The sequence below is a fragment of the Protopterus annectens genome, chromosome 2.part0 (genome assembly GCF_019279795.1).
Source record: "Protopterus annectens isolate FY-2018-M chromosome 2.part0, PAN1.0, whole genome shotgun sequence".
Classification (NCBI taxonomy): Eukaryota; Metazoa; Chordata; order Ceratodontiformes; family Protopteridae; genus Protopterus; species Protopterus annectens.
Window position 1 is genome coordinate 74,301,787 of NC_056728.1, and position 21,256 is coordinate 74,323,042.

Sequence of the window (21,256 nt, forward strand, 5' to 3'; positions counted from 1 at the left end):
AAGAAATGAACGCAAAAAGTTCTGAAAGATCATGTACATAAGTGAAAATAATTCAGATGATGTTCAAAGCCACTGCAGCTGACCAAATGGTACAAACAATGTTGCAGATATAATAAACTATGGAGATGGACTCCACAAATTCCAGAAGCTGCCCTGCTTGTAAATGAAACAAAATTAAAGGTAGAATCCAAGAAACAAAGATCAAGCAGTAAGTAGGAAAAGCAACAGCCGCAAAACAGGAGGTAACAGCAGTGAGGTTATTAAAACATTAATGTCTCCAAGATGCCATAATGAAAGACAGGAGAATCGTAGAGCTAAGCATATCCACGTCACCCACACAGCATGTCCATTGAAGAAATGCTCAACTCAGAAATATTACTTCAGTGTTACAGGCTGGAGGTATGTTAGAAAAAAATCAAGAGGAATGAATACGCTAGCAAGTGCTGCAAGTCCAGGCCAAACTCAAGGGTGTCAAAGGAACCTCAAAATAACAGACCATAAAACAGGTTGAACAATAACTGCTTAAAATCCATACACAGAAATAGCATATCGAACTGATCACATTTGTCCTCATAAACCAGCTGCCACCATCTTGAAACAGTTTAAATATAACTGTGCAAGGCTTCACTTCTCTGGTAGTACTGCTAATGTTGTGTAACTGACATTTATGAAAAAGATAACGGCTGACAGGCTCTTTAGTATCACACTAACTGCCATGTCCTGGTTATGCAGTCACATAACAGACCTCATTGTCTTGAGACTGATGTTACATTTTGTTGTATCAGGATGATTCCTTTCTGTAGCATTTTGGGACATTAACTATTTTGCACAATACAGAACAATTTCACTACGTGCTAGTATAATTAGGCTTCAGTAAATGTGAAAATGCTTTCTGTCTGAACAATGTAATTATGCAAAGATTTTTATTATAAAGTAAAAGCAGAGAGACAGCAACTCGTGCCACTGGGGTAATACTGTACATTTAGATTTCTGACTACAAATATTACTGACATCATGCAATATATAGATCACATCATCTGTTGCTCAAGCTTGGGCAAATGGAAAATACATTAATGAAATAATAAAACTATAAAAAGAAAAGAAAGAAAGAAACGATTCACTGGAAAAGTGGGACATTCCAGTCTGCAGCACAGAATGCATGAGTTCAGTTAGTGACACTGATGCAAGAAGGATAACATGGGTTTGAATCCGTTTTTTTCCCAGTGCTGGGTATACATGGGGTTTTGTTGACTTGGCAAGTCTCCCATTTGAGACCTTAGGGTCTGTGATATGGCAGCAATGAGAACACAGCCCTTGGCCAACAATCTGAGAAAACCCCTTATGGGTTCCAACTGTACATGGCAGGTTCCACCCATCTTTCAGATGTACTGATGTCACTCCATTAAAGAGCAATATGTGGGAAGAGATAAAAGATAGGCACAGCAGTAAAATATACTTCAACAGCTAGGATGGAGCTCTATATAGATATTCCTTCTTCTTCTCTCCTTGCTACTGCAGTCCCATGTAAACAATGTGATGAGGGACTCTGGGTGTAATTGCAGCCTAGCAGCCAGGCAGCAAACATGCAAGAAAAAAAATAAACGTTAGTGAAGCAGGAGCATGCCAACAATTCTATGCAGGAGATCATGGGAGCATAAGATGCATAGGCACCCACACCTTTAAGCAAACACTTAAAAGATCTTGCCACTCTTTTGAGAACTTATTTATTGAGTAAACCAATAAGCTGATATGCTTTAAGAAGTTAACTAACATTAACCTCTTTACAGTAATCCAATACCCTTTATTGCTACTGATATTAACATTACTGGAACAATGTAGCAGAGTTGTAGCTGAGATTAAGTTGATATCTAACAAGCTTGGATCCATATTACAGGAGGTCTAATCTGTTTGTCTTTCACCCACCCGTTAGACTGAATATTGTAAAAATGCACCACAAGTCTTGTTACCTGACAATGTAACCCTCATTTAAGCCTATATACAATTTTTGCATGCCAGCAGTATTTAAATAGCATTTTGTCCACTCACATAGTCCTTAGAAATACAGACTAGTAAGTTGTAAAAATAGATGGTATTATGAGGTGCCAGGGAAATGAATGAGAAAATGCTTCAACTTGTAATCAAAGCAAGCTTGACAATATATCTCACCTTCATCTCACTTCCCCAAAACTTATTATTACTATTATTTTTGAAGCAGTGAAGAAAAGAAAACAAAAAAGAGGAGTTTTAAAAGTGGGGAACAGAAAAGAATGAAGGAACGTCTTAAAGTAGGGGAGCTATTACGATTCATTAGCATAACAAAAACCTTAGGACATCAAGCACAACCTAGATTATCAGTTGCAATACCTTTAATGATGTCAAAACTTTGTGAAACACATACCAGAGCTCCTTTGTCTCTTATTTAGTCTGACAACAACCTTTTAGACTGTACATTATAAGAATGCACCAAAGGTCTTGTTAACTGTGAAGGTAAGGTTTATTTAAATCTGCTTTGAGACAACCAAACCACAAGATCAGATGGATTACAAACATCAGCGTATATATCTCCAGTTATACTACCAACGCATCCTCAGTAGTTAACAGACAACAGGTAAATCAGATTATGTGCTTACTATCTGATGATGTACCAATTCATTCTACCCTACTTGTACAATATTTAATTTTGGTAGCTATCTGCCCCATACTGTTAGGGTAAATAAATGTTCCTAACTTGTCTTGCAAACATATTCTTCCACTCAGAGCTAAATGATTGCTCAATTTTGATGTTAGCATAGCTGCATCCTTAATTTTAACTCTTAGGTATTGTGATGATGTCAGGTATTTCCAGCTATGCCAGGAGACATAAAGCAGTGGTTGTATAACATATATCAACATACTAAGCTGGAGGTTTGCAAAGAATTATATGTCATTTGTATATCAAACTGATTTGTACAGATGCTTGTGTTGAATATATTTGTAAAGCTGTTTACGTTAAAAATGTAACAACAGTGGGTCCTGCCAGACAGAAAATAAATACACTTATATGTCAGACTGTATTGTAACTGTTGAAATGAATATATTGTAACAGAGGATACTGGAAGAGAAGAGGTTAATCTCAGTCCAACTAGCTTTAAAAATAGTTTGAAATTAAATTACATAGTTTAGGCCATAAAGATTATATCTAACAGTTCTGATTGCAGCCAGAGACAAAATGTCTGTGAAAACCAGGACTAGCATTCCTACTGTATTGTCTTTAGGGGTGAACTAATTGCTACCCTGGAAGGTTGGAAGTTTTTGAAATTGTTTTATACCTTCCAGATGCTGTAACACATCTTAGCAACTCTCTATGTGTGTGTATTATGACACATATGTGCTAGATTCTGGTTCACATTTTAGTAAAGGGGGTAGTGTAGGCGCCAGAAGTCATGTGACCAGATTATATGATGTAATTCTGTAATCTAGCACTGAAATGATGTTTTAATACTAGATGAGAAAGAAGTCTCGGAGAAGTCTGTTTTCAAAACCTGACAAAAAAGGACCACTCACCACTTCATCTTGCCTTGCTGTAGTAAGTGAATTAGAGATCAGTTAGGAAAATATAGTGAGAATAATTAAGTATTGTTTTTCTGTATCTGTGCAAATCTTTCCATGTATGTTATTTTTTAATATTTCCTGTGAATGAAACTCTGGAGTTTATTGTACATAGATATTCAGTATTTTCATGTTCTTTTTATTATTTATGATTAAATATATTTAAACCTTTCATTGTGACTGGTCTTTTAAAGAACATTTTGATCTTTGAGAGTACTTATATTTATTTGGTGACACTGTGGTCACTTCTGAAAGCCTTGCTGCATTGGTCAAACACTAACATTTGTATTAGTATTAATTTTACTCAGTATAATTGGGTACCCTTGTAAGAGCCTTAGACTAGCTGGCTTTGGAGTGTTCTGGTGGCAGTATCTATTTTATAGTCTGGAGTGAGTTGGAATCTTTACCACGGTTGCTTTAAACTTAGCTGGTAAACTTGTGCCAGCTTTTCCCAGGTGTGTGTGAAAATCAAATCTCAAAGCGTGTGTGTGTCAGCTACTTGAAGCAGGGACACAGAGCACTGATTTCACAGAGAAAGTGGTGGAGGACTTGGCTTGAAACACTCAGCCGAGGACTCAACTCTACATCTGTGTCAGTGGGGAGTCTTATTTGGAGCCTGGAGAGAGAGAAAAACCCAGCCCCAAGACTACGTGTGTTCTCTGTGTGCTGCAGCTGGAAATACTGTATCTATTTTTGTTCCAAGTGAATGTTCCTCACCTGTGTCAGTGGTGAGGATTGAGGCTCTTTGATTACTGGCCCAGAGAAGGAGGGACGTCACAGGTATAAAATTACCTATTTATCTTCTTGGTGAGCAAATAGTATGTTTATATTTTTCAGCATTTTGTTGAGATTCTTACGAAAATGCCTTGTTAAGCAGTGCTAACGTAGACCTGCTGGAGTTAAATGTTTACTGTCTGTGAGATACAGCCAAAGGCAGTCAAAGTCTGTCTGCACTATTTTTGTTTTAGTAATTTAAGGAGTTTGAATGACATTAAAGTGTAGTCATTTGACCTTTGAATAAGTTGTCAACCTCCAGTGTGTTTCCACATTTTGTTTGTACATAGCATAGGAATCCAGTATTAGATCATTCTGGAAATTTTGCATATATCACTTTTGTGTTTGAGTTGGCTGATATTCAAGAAACTTCACAAATCTGGATATATACTGAGCAATTTACTTGACAAATGCTTTGTCCATTTCCTTGGGTTAATGAGGACATGTACCAGCAAAATATTGAATGGCTGCAGTGGTCTGCTTAGCTTAAGAGGAAGAACTTTGTTTTGGACCTTGGGAAAAAAAACTAACAGATGAATTTGTGTGCAGTTCTCTGTAGTTTATTTTGAGAAACAGGGATAATGACATTTCCCTGCTATATCCTGAGCACCTTGTATTCAGCCCAACTTTTATTCATAAGCATTTTCACTGGTTTCATACCCTAGGTAAGCGCACTTGCTTGCCTAAGAAAACTGAATAGTTAGCAGCAGTACAGATAGCTGGTCCTGCTAGATGGAATGTATTCCTCCAAAGCATCTTCTCAGGCCTTAAATGGGCATACCAGAAGTTATCTTCCTTGCTAGTGCTATAACACAAACCTGTTGGGAGGTATACTCCTCTCACAGATCAAAATAGGTTTGCCAGTTCAGTTGAAAATAACTTTAATAAGTGGAGCTATAATGTCCTGCAACTGTGATCTCTGAATGTAATGGTGAAATACATTTTTTGAATGGAGTTTCAGCACGATGATGCTGTTGTACATGAGGAGAGATCTTATGGAGATTATTCCAAATATTTGGTCCTAAGTTATTGGCAAATGTGACACTCAGATGTGTGTATTAAACGGAATGAAGATTTATACTTCATACTTATTTCAAAACTATTTTCATTAACTTTCAACATCAATACATGAAGTATAAGACAATACTCAATGTTTACCCCAGCAGTGTCACCCATATCCCTCTTGGATAAGGACAGTCTGTGCTGATCATATACTCAGTGTGCAAATATAGACCATACAACTAGGTCAATAAGGGAACAAGGGTATAAAATGGCTAGGCTTATAAAGGCCCTAGGGCCAATAGCCTAGTAACCTCTTATGAGCCTATGAGCTCATGATCTCATACAGAAAAACACATCACAAATTATATAAAAGCAATACATTTCATAAAGTATAGTTTCATAATGTATACAGAAGACACAGACCATATACAGACCATAGAATATAGAGTACCTAATCCAAAACAATGAGTACACATTTCTCGTTTACTAGTTTTGTGAAAGATCATTCAGCCATACATATAAAATAGTTAATGAAGACATTGCAGATTAACCACTGGAACGTTGAATGGGCAAGTTCAGAAATACAGTTATTAAATATTAACACTATGAAATAATTTCTAAGGTATATGATACTCAGAAAAAATGTTTCTTAAATGTATTTGAAATGTAAGTGCCCCAAAATACCTATTAATGCTGGAAGAAAAGTTATCAATTATTATTGCCTTCACAATACTCCAGCAAGTCCTAATAAAGACTTTGGCAAAAGCAAAATAGACAAACCAACAGATGGGTACCTCATTATTAAACTGAAATTTAATTATCCTGGAATTACCTGTTGCAAAGATAAATTATACTGGATAATGCTGAGCTGCTTCAACTTTCCATTTATGAATTTCCAAATTCTCTGACCATATGGGCAGAACCAAAAGAAATGCTAAATATTTGCTTTCTCTTTCCCACAAAAATTACCCATTTGAGAAAGTGTGTGGAAATATGTTGCTTTTTGGAGTGAGGGAGACAAACAGTGATGTAAATCATACATTACAACTTAGTTAATGGAATACAATTCCACAGGACTGCATTTGCAAATGATACAAACTTGCCCAAAATTTTAGCAGGCAAAAATGTGCTCCCAAATTTACTCTAAGATTAAAACATAAGCCTTAGAAATTTAATGTTTCAGGAGTAGTAGTTCCCTGGAATTTAGAAAAGGCTTACTGTGAGTTGGAATCCTTAACACAGTTGCTTTAAACTTGTGGCAAACCTTTATAATTCTTACATTACCCTACCACTGATGTTTCCTGTGACATGCCCTCTTTACCCAGGCCAGTAATCAAAAAGCCTTAATCTTCACCACTGACACCAGTGAGAGACTGTCACTAAGAACAGGAATGGATTTATACAGTAATTTCAAATGCAGCTCAATGCATCAAGCACAATTTCTCCCAAGAGCAGTTGCAAGTAACTGACACACCCACAGCTGGGTATTTGATTTTCAAGCACACACACACACACACACACACACACACACACACACACACACACACACACACACACACACACACACACACACACACACACACACACACACACACACACACACACACACACACACACACACACACATGCAGTCCTGGGAAAGGCTGGCACAGATTTACCAGCTGTGCCCCCTTATACCCAGGCAATAAGGTAATGATGATGCCACCAGCCAGTCACTGTCAGGCTCTTACAAGGCTATACAATTATGTTGAGTAAAACCAACACTACATAAATGGTAGAGTGTAACCCAAACAGCAAGGCTTTTTGGAGTGGATACGGTATCTCTAGAATATGCTCAAGTACTCTCAAGATGTTAAAAGTAATCTCTAAAAGACCAGCCACAATAAAAGGTATAAAAATATTTAATAATAAATAGTAAAATAGAAAACATGGGAACATTAAATATTTAAGTGCAATAAACATCAGAGTTTCAGTCACAGGAGAAATACAAATAACACAGTTGGACAGATTCAAGCAGGTGCAAAAAAAAAAAAACAGTACTTAGCTAATCTCACTGTAATTCCTGTCTATTTAATAAAGAACTGCTCCCTATCTAACTTAATTAATACAGCAAGGCAATATTAGATGCTGAATTGCTTACTTCCACAAGGCAAGGTCATGATCTTCCCCCCTAAACTGAACTCAGCGGAACTGACTGTGATAACTGTCATAGATTTTTATATCAGGTTCCAAAGGCAAAACAAAACAAAACAAGCTGATCTGTAAGTTCCATTCCTCATTGCTGGCTATAGAATGACATCATGTTTCATCACATGACTCTGGCACAGTTCACACTCAGAGCTTTTTTCTAAGATCTGTTGTAGTATTTGAAAATTATAAATTTTTTTGTTTAAACATAAACATGTAGTCAGTTAAAATAAACACTGCTGATACATTTTTAACATAAGTATCTGTACATCAATGTGATAGTCAAATGACAGAAAATTATTTAAAAAACTCCAGCAAACCATGCTGGCATATGTTACACATGCACTGCAACAAACAAAGGAGATCCAACCTTTGAAACAGCGACCCAAACAAAAAATCTCAAAAGGTCGAGGAAGCAGGAGGAAAACAATGTCTGAGAAACACCAAGTTTATTTAACGCTAACAACACTTCACATATGTTTTCATCAGACAGGATAACTTCATCAGATTTCTTACCTGATAGTACTACACAACAAAACCTCTTTTTCTTACTATTAACAGTACATAGCCTTATTCTGTTAGAGTTTACTGATTGTTTCTGGACTGTGCTTGACTCTGGGCTTGGCTCTCCTGCTCCATTCACCAGTGGGGGGGTGACGTTAGAATTTTTTGTTGTAGCAGCAAGAGAGTTAAGGTATAGACTATTATGGAGTGAAATATTGGAAGGGGTGGGTGTCTGTTGTGGGAGGTGCAAAGTAGTTGGCTATAAAGGAAATGATATGGGGGTGGGTGGAAATGGGGGTGGGGAGAGAGCGAAGTGGGCCCGAGTGAAGTGAGGGTGAAAGGAGCAGGGGAGCCAAGCCCAGAGTCAAGCACAGTCCAGAAACAATCAGTAAACTCTAACAGAATAAGGCTATGTACTGTTAATATTAAGAAAAAGAGGTTTTGTTGTGTAGTACTATCAGGTAATAAATATCTTAGAGTAGGCTGAGTAAGAAATACCTTAAAACAGGATAAAGAGTCCAGCATTTAATATAAATAAGTTTGTTGAAACTAACAGGCAGTTTATTAAGAAATAGGGGTGGGTTCCTTGCTGCCAAGCTACTTTACAGCATACCAACTTGTTAGAGAGTACAGTAGATAATGCCTTAAATAAGTATATTGTAAAATGTAAAAACTAAGCCAACATACTTTGCAGATAAAGAGGCACTGCAAGATAAGAGAACAGAACTGTGTGATGAGCGATTTTTGTTGGGACCGTTTAATGCAGTACTCTGTCAGTATGGCGAGAAAAAAGACAAACTTGGCTGATAGCTGAGGAGAGAAAAAAATAATAAAAATTGTTACCAAATATGGTGTTTAGTACACAAAAGATAGATGGAGATATTTTAGAGAGGACAGAAAGAGAAATATAAATACAAACTGTTAAGACTATCACATATGCATTCACTCTAGCACAGCAGTACAAATGCAATGCTACACAAAATCTAGCTTTAAAATGCTGCTACAGTTAATAATATACTTAGGAAAAAAAAAAAAAAAAAAAAAATATATATATATATATATATATATATATATATATATATATATATATAAAATAAAAATATATCTATATCTATATGTGTGTATATATATATATATATATATATATATATATATATATATATATATATATATATATATATATATATACACACACACATGCATGCACGCAGGCACGCACGCATGCACGCACACACATATATATATATATATATATATATATATATAGATATATAGATATATAGATATATATATATGGGTCTACTGCTCTGCAAAAGAACACTTCTTCGAAATAGAGCAGGAGACCCACACTTTAGCGAAAGTTCACTTCAACAAAAGTGCACTTTTGCTGAAGTCTAGTTCCCTAGCCGACCCCCCCCAAAAAAAAAACAAAAACACTAAAACATGTTTTTGCAGGTAGGCAAGCCCCCTGCACCTCAATGTGGGGGGCTGTGCCCCCACACCCCCCTACTTAAATATACCAACTCCGAGATCACACTACAGCGGGGAAAAGGGACTATTCCCATTCTGTGCTGTAGTGTGACTGCCAAAGTCACTGTTTGAAGTTTCATTACTTCAAGCAAGTGGACTCAGTGAAGTGTTCGAAGAAGTGAAACTTCGAACATCTGCATGGATCTTATATATATATATATATATATATATATATATATATATAAATATATATATATATATATATATATATATATATATATATATATAAATATATATACATATTAATACATATTAGAGGGAATCCACCAATTCCGGAGTATGGTTATAGGCTATAGTCAGTAGATAAAAAATAACAGTGCTACATATACATTAAACAAATAAGGAGAAAGGGGGCACCCAGTGCTCGGTACAATCCATGATATTTATTTGTTGAGAGTATGTCAATTAGTATAAAAAAGAGAAAATTGACAAGAATATATTTGAAAGCTTCAGAAAGTCTGCTTGTAAGCCTACCTTGATTAAAAAAAGAAAAGGATAACAAACCACATTGAAAATGTTGATGCATTTATGGCCATAGCAAAGATAATGACTTTATAGCATTTGTTATGTATCCACAGTAGTCCTTATTTATTCTTGTAGATAGCAGCAGACATCATAAAACCAAGCCAGTTTTAACTACTTTCCATTGATCAGCTAACATGTGCATTTCTTTCAGCGATGCACTTTTGGTAGGTTTGTAAAGTAATTGATAAAATCCTTTGGGGAGGGTTTTGACTTCACTTTATATTTCATGACATGATGTTCTAATGACATTTTATTTTTCAGCACTCAGAGTGTAAAGTACATGAAAATAGGATTGGGTGTTACTGCTGTACACATACATTTTATATATTAACGATATACATGAATCCCAATAACAAAGTCCTAAATTCTTTCTTTAAACTAAGTTCCTCTCAGGTAGCCTAAGGCATATTGCTTCATCTTCTAGGTTTAGTTGGAAAAACAAATGGAAATAGTATAGTAGTACAACAGTAAAAACTAACTTGTTCATGTCCTAAACACCATTATAAACTATAACAAAATGTAATTCTAAAGTTTGATTAAAACACATCAAAACTCTGAACAGCTATCAAAATCTGAAGTAGAATATAAAGGCTGGAACAGCTGTGACTGGCAAATAGTAGTACAAGTCATCTGCTTTTCATAGTTGGGGCATGCTAAGTTGATGCATAAGCCTATAATAATAAAATTGTATTAATACATTTAGAGAAAAAAACAGAAAATGGTAAAGATTATATACAAATACACATCTTAATCATAAAATAACAAACAGAATGCAATTGCTTGGTTTAAATTCTGCTCTTGTCATAAACATGTATCTCTTGAAGACATTAGAATTTTCATGACCTACATAGTTTAGTATAATATCTCACATACCCATACTTTTCTATGCTAGTATGCATGAATATCAACTTACTTTCAATTTAGTGGTATATAATTAAAGGGAGCATTACTATATAGGCAGTTAGAAGGCAGACATAAAACTTAACTCATGTCATTGGTTCATAGGCTGATATGTTGCAACTAGATAATTAACCTGGAAGACCATTTATAAGCTAACTATATGCAATTTCCATTACTCACTACCCCATTTCTAAGAGGGTTTGTGGGAGACTATGGGTATATTTATGGTCAACTGATTGCCACTGTTGAAGTGACATGCTGACCCTATGTGCAAAAAAGGGGAAAATAGGTTGTGGATGGATGGATGGATGGATGGGTGGGTGGGTGGATGGATGGATGGATGGATGGATGGATGGATGGATGGATGGATGGATGGATGGATGGACTGATGGATTTACAAACTCAGATTGTGTTTGAAGATATGAAGAGAGACATGATTGAGTTTGCTGAATATGTGACCCAGGCAGGTATGTCCCTAGCCTTAAGCAGCATCCTACCATCATCCAGAATGATACCTCAATACAAACAGAAAATGATTGCTTTGACAATTGGCTTAGTTTCTGGTGTCATTGCAAGTGGATCCAGTACCTGACAGTCGGGGAGGACATGATTGACAGACCACAATGCTTTGCCAGAGATGACCTTCATCTGTCTCCCCTGGGCTTTAGGCTTCTGGCAAAAGCTATTGCCTCCCCCATAGTGCCTTTTTTAGGCAAAGTCATGAGCACAAAATTACCAACATGAGAAATTCTTATAAATGAAATTTAAAGGCCATGCTGCTAAACGCTAGGGGTCTTAGCATGGAGCTGCACTCATTGCAAGTATTCCCTGCCCTGGAGGATGCTGACATTTGTGCAGTCACTGAAACCTGGTTGAAAGCTATGGAGAGCACCCCAACCTTACCAGGTTACTCATCCTACCATACTTTCAGACCCCAAATAGATGGCTACAAAGCCAAAGGAGGTAAAGTTTCAGTATTTATCAAAGACATACACACCTTCAGGGTGATCAAATGGTATGATGCACAGGAGACACTCCAAGTGCAGTTAACTGTTGACAAAACACCTATTCAAATCATAGCTAGCTGCAGACCCCCAACCATGACTCATAACTCCCACTTCACCTATCTGGACTTACTTAAAACCATCAAGATTCAACCCTCTACCCTGATCCTGGGTGACTTTAACTACCCAACCATAGAGTGGAAGACCTATTCTAGCCCAAACATGAATGCCCAGAGATTCCTGGACTTCGTCAATGCCAATGCATAATGAGAGTATTTCATTGCTGTAATGTAAATATTCCAGTTAATTTCTGGATAATTGAAATCCCCAAGAATAATGCTGTTGGGTCTATAGTGAGGGACTCCACATGGGATGTGGATGAGACACAGTGTGTTCTATAGTTGGCCAAGAAGTTGTAAGGGTCTTATTTATAGTTACTAGAACATGATACAGTTCATGGTCATTACATACCTGTAGAAGTGTAGAGGTAAGAGAGCCCAAGAGATACATGGGCACAGAACCATTGGTTACAGAGTCACCCTCATCAGAGGATCTAAATATGTGATGAGCACTGAACTCAGGTGGGACTAGGTGTTATCACTGCATTGGAACCATGTTTCATTAGTGACACTGGTGTATATACTTGTAGGACTTGTAAGGCTTCTAATGGTAGTTGTTTCTTATTCAACCTATTAGCATTGAGTAGTACCACCCTTGTACTATTTTGATTTGTTTTGGCTAGGTTGATATCGATTAAAAAGTACTATATAAGGGTAGAAAAAGTTCTGGACAGTTTGCAAAAAACCCTGAGATGACAAGTTCAGGCCATTTCAGATAAAGTAGGCAGGAAGGTCAGCCATTTTCCCACAGACTAACAGATACTGGATCCTCTTAGAATGACACGAGTAGCTGAGCCAATTGGTGCAGCCAATGATCTTTTGTTTTGTCCTGAGGCATCATCATCATCAGTGCAGAAAATATGTCACTCAAGACTAACTTTATACCAACCTTGGATATATACTTGATAGTTCAACAATCTTTCTCTTCATATAATCCAAGAATGCGTGGCTCAATTCATTTATACCCATGATCAACAACCATACCATAGGTGCATCTGTGGTAAAGGGGCCTGACAACCCTATATACCTGCCATATCCTGGCATCCAACAGGCAGTTCACTATTACCCTATTTTTGCCAAGCATGCAGAATATCTGAAAGTCTCAATATGGAGTCACCTGTGACCAAGACAATTCCACAATTCCTTGTACTTTGGCTAGCCATAATGTCTTAAGGATTCAGATGGGCTGGTAAGATGACTCCTTTGCGTAGGGTTTAGGGTAAGTGATGGCAGAGGTGTAGTATGAGAAAGAGAGGTTGCATTGTGTTGTTGAGGAGTTAGAGGCTCAGCCTTTCACATCAGTGGCCACTGAGGCTTGGACAGAGATTCCAAAGCACCCCAGCAGTAATGAACTTATTTTAGGTGATTGGAATACCCGAGCAAGATGGGGATAATTATCATAAATTTCTTGGTTGCTGTGTGTAAGCTTGGATGAAAAGTTAATATCAAATTTAACTAGGAATTCACAGTTCTCACATATAAACTGTAGTGAAGGCAGAAATAAATGGTTATCAGTGAGCATTAAGTAGTTACAACTTAATGTTAACAGGCTGGCAAAAGAGGGTGAGGAAGTGGAATGCAGATCCTTAATGCCAGAATATAAAGTGAGTTAATAGTTTCTAGTCTGAATAGCAAAAAAGACCAAGTTGTCAGCCACCAATACAAATGTAAGAAATGTTTAATAAATAAACAATAAAAGTATCCACAGTTAAGCACTTTCTTCTTATTGTTTACCAAGACATCATCAGAACTCAGAATGCAGCTCAAACTAATTTCATTTAAACAAATACAAGTAACTAATAGGTGATGTAATCAGTGAAGAAAAAAATTATTTTTTTTTTTTAAAAAGAGCACAAACTCAGTTGAGTTATGTAAGTATCCCATACACACAAAGAAAACTTATTCTTAATGTTAGCCCCACTAAAAAATGCTAACAAAAATCTTTGAAAAAAATTTGTACATTACTTTACGAATGAATGAAACTTGAAATAACAACAATATGCCTGAATTTAGGACATGTCAACATGATCTACTTGCTCTTTTTAAGCTCACTAATGATTGAAATATCCTCATTTAAACTGGGAAAGCTTGTAGCATCCAACCTAAATTGCCAGCACATTTCCTGGTGAAGCAGCTTGTTCTACCGATCACAAAGGCAGAAATGTTTATTTGTTCCAAAACCAAGAACGTAAACTTCATGAACCCAGTACAACCCATGGCATGCCTGACTAAGGCACTTTTACCATCTTTACGTTGAATACCGTAAAGTTGTTGATACACGTGCTTATTTAAACCGTTTTTAGTTTTATCCACATACAAAGTGGGGCACGATGCACAGATAGCCATATAAATGACTCTCTGGGAAGAACAATTACATTTTCCACCATGCCCAGCCACATCAAGTTGCCCTAGTAAAGAACCATTGCAGAATGTATTAATATAGGGGCATTGATGGCAATGCCCACATTTATTAATAGGTGAAAGTCCAGAATGGTGGTCAATAGGCTTCTCCAAAAAATATTTTATGTTCCATTTATTCTTGTATGTAAAAGATGATGATGTGGAAAAAATGATGATCCGCTATCATCCCTAATAATTTGGTATGCCAAGTGACTTCAATGGTTATATTAACTGAATTACTGAAAGTTTTGCATGGGGTCATAAGTAAAATGTATTTTTTATTACAGTTGCATTTGTAAGATAACCTACAAGTTCAATATTTCTACACTTGCTTATTTGGAAGATATCAATCACATTAAATATTACTGTACTTGGTTATTCAGAAGGGCACATTAGTCACAGATCATGTATACACCTGTTGGTTTTCTAGGTAAAATCACAAAAAAACTCTGTCGCAAGCTGGATGTGCTGGAAGGAGAGAACGCAGCATTTTGTGTGGAGACTGATGAGGAGACAGATGAAGTTCACTGGTATAAAGATGGGGAAGAGCTGGAGGAGACGCACAAAGCCATCATGAAGTCCTTTGGGAAGACCCATATCTTAGTTATGGTCAATGTAATCCCTGAGGACAGTGGACTCATCACATTCAAGTTTAGTGATTCGAGCACATCATCACAGCTGAGAGTGAAATGTAAGAAGGCTTTGCATACCATAATCATTAAGCTTTTCCATGTGCATGCTACTTCATAATTAAGTACTATTTTAACATGTTATATAAGAAAGTATACAGCCTGCCAGTATTTAAAACTATATTAACAATGTCTTTGGATCATGGTATTTATTTTTTTCACAATGCATTTTTAAAAATCTTCTGAGATTCTTTACATTCTTTAATGCTTTGGTCGCTGGGTGTGAGGTCCACAGTTCAGGAACTCTGTTTATCAAGAAGTTAGACCAACACCATGAATGCTATTGAATTTCCTTATAGTTTATGAATGTGGAACCTGTGTAGTATTCTACGTTACTCACTTTATCATAGTGATTTTGAACTAAAATATTGTGGTGTAGCTAACTGCTGTGCCAAACTTCCCAGACAGCACACTTGTCATTACCACATTGTTACAGCATGTTCAAGAATCCCTTAGTTTTTCTATTAAAAACACTGCCAAGAGTTATAGTATCTGCAATTTAATCACTTATACCAGTGTGTCAGTTTATATATACAGAGCTTTGCTTTTTATTTTTTGTTTATTTTATTTTTTAATTTTTCCAAATGCTTTGGGGTTTCTAATACCATGACGGGAATGGACCCCATTCCAGAGTCAGGGCTCAGTCAGAATTTATTACATTTTTATTGCTTCATTCTCTGATCTTTGCCAAGACTACTCTTATTAGTACCCTCCATGTATCCAGAACTGGCTCTGCCTGAAGTTCATGCAGGGTAGCATATTTAAGGTACGTTTCAAAATTCTTTCATTAGCTCTATTGATCCTACTGCTGTCGGAAATGCCTGGGAATTTTTATTCCACATTGCTCTACTTTTTGCTTGCAAATCATGGTATTTTATGACTATGCCTCCATCAGCACATCAGATGCTGTAATCATTGGGTGTAGCTATTTCAGTGATTAATGCTACTTTTTTTCCTTTTTTCTTCAACTACTATATCTGGTTTTCCTGCATTTATATATTTTTTTAGTTGTCAGTATTGGGCGATTCTATGTGATCCGAATTTCATCATTGTCTATAAAGCTTTGTAGCTCACATTTTCAGTGCTTTTCAGCTACTTATATGTTGAATGTTTGCACAATCCCCAGTACGACAGGTATTGCATATTATCATGCCTTTCAGTATACAGACCCTCAGCCAAGGGTATATCACAACCAGCAAGGAGATGTGCAATGGTTTGCAGTATTTTTATATAGAACCTGCATTTGTGTGTTTCCCACACTTTATAGACTGTGTAAGCCAATGTGTATGTAGCCCACCATCTGTGGGACCATCATTACCCTTTCATCCTTCAGTTCAAACTTCTCTCCTTAACCATTCCTGCATCAAGTGTTGGTGACCATGTAGTTATTCTAGGAGTTGTCTATACCTGTGATTGTACTAGTGGGATTTACAGTTTTTTTCCCTTCCTTCTGGTCATTTTATTTCCATTCTTCTGTTTGCTTTTTTGTTTTTTATGAACTTTTCTTTTGTCTGATTCTCTTCTACTTCTGTTTTGATTTCAATCCCTACTCCTTTCTAAAATGCTTCTGCTAAACTGTCTCACCTTAGATTTATTCTCTTCATGCTTTATTCCTTTTATTGCAGTTGGATCTGATGATTTCCTGGAATAAATATTGCTTTGCCCATATATCAGTACCGAATGTCACTCTTGCATACTTTTAAGCATTTGTAGTTGTGCTTTCAGATCTTCATCTGATGAGCTATACGATTTTAAATCATCTACAAAAACTTTAGCTGTAGTCGTATTCTAGACTATTAAGTAAACAGCTTAATGGGTTAAGTGCAAGGCAAAAGAGTAGTGGTGTCAAAGAATCACCCTGGAATATTTCTCTCTGAAATATTATCCCTGGAGTAATTATTTTCACTTTATTATGATTCATCTGCAAAGTGGTTAAACGCCACTGGTTCATAGTCACCACAATGTAAATAACCAATGTGGGTTGCATCTTACACATCTGTAAGCTGTCAAATGCTTTTCTAACCAATCCGTGCCATACTTACATTCTTCCCCTTGTTAACCAATCCGTGCCGTGCTTACATTCTTCCCCTTGTTACAACTCTCTATTTTAGCTTACAATATAGATGATGGCTTGTTCCATATGACTTTCCATTATTATTTTTGCTTCTTGCCATAAATATTTATTTTTCTAAATGTCTCTTTGCTTCGATTCCCATACACAATTTATATATTGTCAGAAGGTTAGTTATTCATTTATAATTCATACAATGGCTTTCAGGTTTCTCTCAAGGAGGAATACATTGTTCCTGTTATCCAGGTTGGTCTCTGCTTAGCAAGTGAGTATAAGTATTTTTATTCACAGGTAAATCTTGTGTAAGGATGTTAATATTGTAAACCAGAAGTTAAGTAATATATCTGGGCCCAGGATTTTCTAGTTATAATTTTTTTCATAATTTTGCCTCAGTCTGTGCCTCTCATTTCCTCCCATTAAATATTGTTAAAGTTTGTTACTGTTACTTTTATGTTTTTATCCTTCTGACATATTTATTGCTTTCCACATGGTCTATATACAGAATTACAGTAGAAAGACTTCACAATCCTGAGTGACATGACTCCACAAAGAAATGATCATCCTGTGTAAATATTTAAAACTCACAAAATGCTTTGTGTACCTTTATAGGCTCATATAAATTAAATAAGCAGTCAGATAGCTAACACGTTTTACACAAAAGAGAAAATGTGTGGATGGTCACATCAGTGGCATTGCTTTTTCCAGGTATGAATGATTCAGTTTCATGAAAGACCAGTATATAAATCTTGGGGTAATAGTCAACTTCTAAGACAAGGATTTGAATTATGTGAGTGCTTTAATCATATGTCTTGACTGAAATGAATAGCTGTTTCTGTTTTTAACATGTTATTATTGGTTATGGTTGTATCTGAGATTGGATAAAAAGTAACGTCTGCAACACAATCAGATATAATTATTTTTTCATTGTGAACATTAGGTAGTAGTGTGAATTTAATTCTTTCATGAAGATTGTGATTAGTTTTTCATATTATATAATTGTATTTGTGACAGATTTTTGATATTTCTGAAAATTCGATAGCGTGATTGTCTTTGCTACAAAATGAAATTTTTAATTTGATGCTTAGGAGATATGCATGATTTTATTTATTGAATTTATTAAGAGAGACACTTTGCTACACTCAGGGCTCCAGATGAAGAACAGTGAGCATAATGAGTTTAAGTTTTAAGAAACAGTTCATTATATTCCCAAAACTCGACAGCACATCAGATCTGCTCCTTATTCCATGGTCACGGCAGGGAGCAATTTACAAAGGTTTCTCCCTCTGCTGTCATGACTGCAGACCAAAGCTCATTAGCATAAAATGCTAATACAGTGATCCAATGCAGCAAGGGTTCCCATTGGCTGGAGCACTGCTACTTCTCTGCTGAGGGTGGGGACACCACTACTGGTACATCTTTTCTGCCTTTTTTGTTACCATGCAGAAGGATTTTTTTTTTATTTAGTGCTGGCGTGCTGTTCAGCTCTGGCATATGAATATCATTGGTGTAGAAGTGGGAAAGTGTAGTCACAAGTAGTATCACAACTTTATATTTACAGTTCAGATTACCCATTGGGACAAATGCAGCCAAAGTGCCATTTGTGAATTGTGCACAATTTTGGATGAGTCATTTGCATTTGTACTCTTTGCATGGAATAATATGATTGCACAATGCAACAAGGCTGAAAACATTTTACCTCACTGAGTTTGGACTTTTATGAATAACAAATGACATTAGTCCTGCTACATGGTGCACAATTTTTAGGAATAGGGCTATATTGAGGTCTTGATAGGACCCACTTTATATACCACCCCACAACGCCACTACAACTTTGGATGAAGTCTTATGTGCATTCATGTTCATTTTACAACACATAAATATTTCACTCCTTGGATCCATTAACTTTAATTGGGTTCATCCTCAGAAAACCTAAAAATTTGAATTTTGGAAAAATGACCTGGCAATGTTGAAGTGGCACCTCAACTTCATGTGCAAAAATGAAAAAAGGAGTAGTGGGTAGATTGATGGATTTCCTTTCTCATAGGTACATTTACCAGGTCCAAATGACTCACTAAAATCCATTTATTATTTCACTGGGTCTTTGCTAACAGAGCAACAGCTTGTTGTCTTTTGTAGTAGTCTGAGTAATCCCGTCCCAGTGTGTTTGATGTGGACATTCAGAACACTTAAGGGAAGTCCCTGTTGCATTACTGACTGATCTGTTGCAAGCCACGCTGTGTATTACAACTTCTGCTGAGTGGGCAGATGTCCTTAACACTGACTATCCCTTATAGTATACTAAAAAGTGTGTAGCTCCATAAAAGACTCTCCGTGTACTCCTATATAAAATGTTTGCACACATGCACAGTCATTGACTCCTAGTCTTATTATTAGAGTAGGATCACTGTCTTTGTTAGTAATAAGGTGGCTTCAAAGCAATTCCTTTGGTTACTGAGTAGTGAATTTCTTCAAAGTGTATAATTTATAAAGAGCAAAAATTGCTGATGAAGATTTCATTTGCATAGCTGTAAAGAATCAAAGACTAAAACAAAGATGAAGTCAAGGACTGAATATATGGGAAAAAATTATCAGCTTTTGTGGTGAGCCAATTTTTTTCATACAAACACGTGGGAATACTTGTATTTAATTATTTATATTTTGTTGGTCTGGCTGTTCTTACTGGACAAAGCCTTTTTATAGAGGGAGCTGTGGGATCAGAGGTAACCTTTCATGGACAGGCCATACTGTAAAACAGTGCTGAATATTTATTCTTAACTGTAAACACCATTATGAAAAATGATGCAGAGGAATACACCTTTTAGTAATAATGAACATTACTAAACAGTAAGGAATTTAAAAAAGTAATGTAATATAAATCTAATTTAAAAATATGCTATAAAGCCATGTGACTAAAAAATTCAACACATGAACAGTGCACATGCAAGTAATGGTGATCAAAGGAAACAAAACATGACAAGTCCATTACTCATGAATAATCAGTGTATAAGTGTTCAAAATTAAAGAAAAGCGAGTAAAAGTTAACTAGCAAGAGTCATGTTATGAAGATAACTGGAGGCTGGCTGAATTGCTACTTGTCTCACTTCCATCAAGCTCTAATATACTCATGTCTGGGCTCAGATATGGGACACAATTAGATGGAAAAAATGTCATGATAGTCATTTAGAGTATAAAACAAGACATGGGTGAGATGCCTCTGAACTGCAATGGTGTGAAGTGACGGGCCCAGTCAGTGATGCTCTCTTCCAATTCCTGTTGTCAGTGAGACCTGGAATAATAATTAATTGGTGTAGCAATTAAATGTGTATGATTGAATTAAGAGTTTGATAATAACACAGTTAATGTCAGAGACCTTTAAATTACTGGTCTCAGTAGTTCAGGCAAAGATACCCCTTAATAAATCTAATTTTGTTGAGAAGTGGAGAGGAATATTCAGCCAGTCTGAGATACTTACATGGGCTGGAAGGAACATTTACTGTACGAACATCTTTTCCTCTGCTGAATGGGTATTGCTATCTGGACAGAAAGCAGTTCAAGTTTCTATTATTAGAATGGAAATGCTACCAGCATTTTCATGAGTCTATCTTCCCTGAAATGTATTCTATGCATTGCTGCTTATGTATGATTTAAAGCTGGCTTTGGTAAGGCACACTTTATTGGGATCATATAACTTGACAAAGGCAAAACTGATAAATTCTTAGCAGTTAGCCAGCAGGAAAGAACATGGCACATAGCTAGTTGAATACAATGTCGTGAGTATCAGACTCAGAGAGGATGAAAGGGCAAGAAATAAAGTGCAGAGATGAGGGAAGAAGACAAACATTATATTTATTGGTCACTTCAGTCTCCAAAAGGATGAGTGGAGTATCATCTCCAAAATCTAAATTAAGGATCCTTTAAAGCAGAAAAGCTGCAGCACTAAGAAAACATCAGCCTGGGACAGGA

The 21,256-nt window shown here is 36.3% G+C and overlaps 1 protein-coding gene across 2 annotated transcripts in view; it reads left to right on the forward strand.

Annotated features, from left to right (window-relative positions):
* The window catches only part of OBSL1 (obscurin like cytoskeletal adaptor 1), a 1,518,259-nt gene that overhangs the window by 559,754 nt on the left and 937,249 nt on the right, over positions 1-21,256 (forward strand). For both annotated transcript variants that reach the window (XM_044060562.1, XM_044060561.1), the window contains exon 4: positions 14,964-15,224. In XM_044060562.1, coding sequence (XP_043916497.1) covers positions 14,964-15,224 — 261 coding nt within the window. The remainder of the gene's footprint in view (positions 1-14,963; positions 15,225-21,256) is intronic.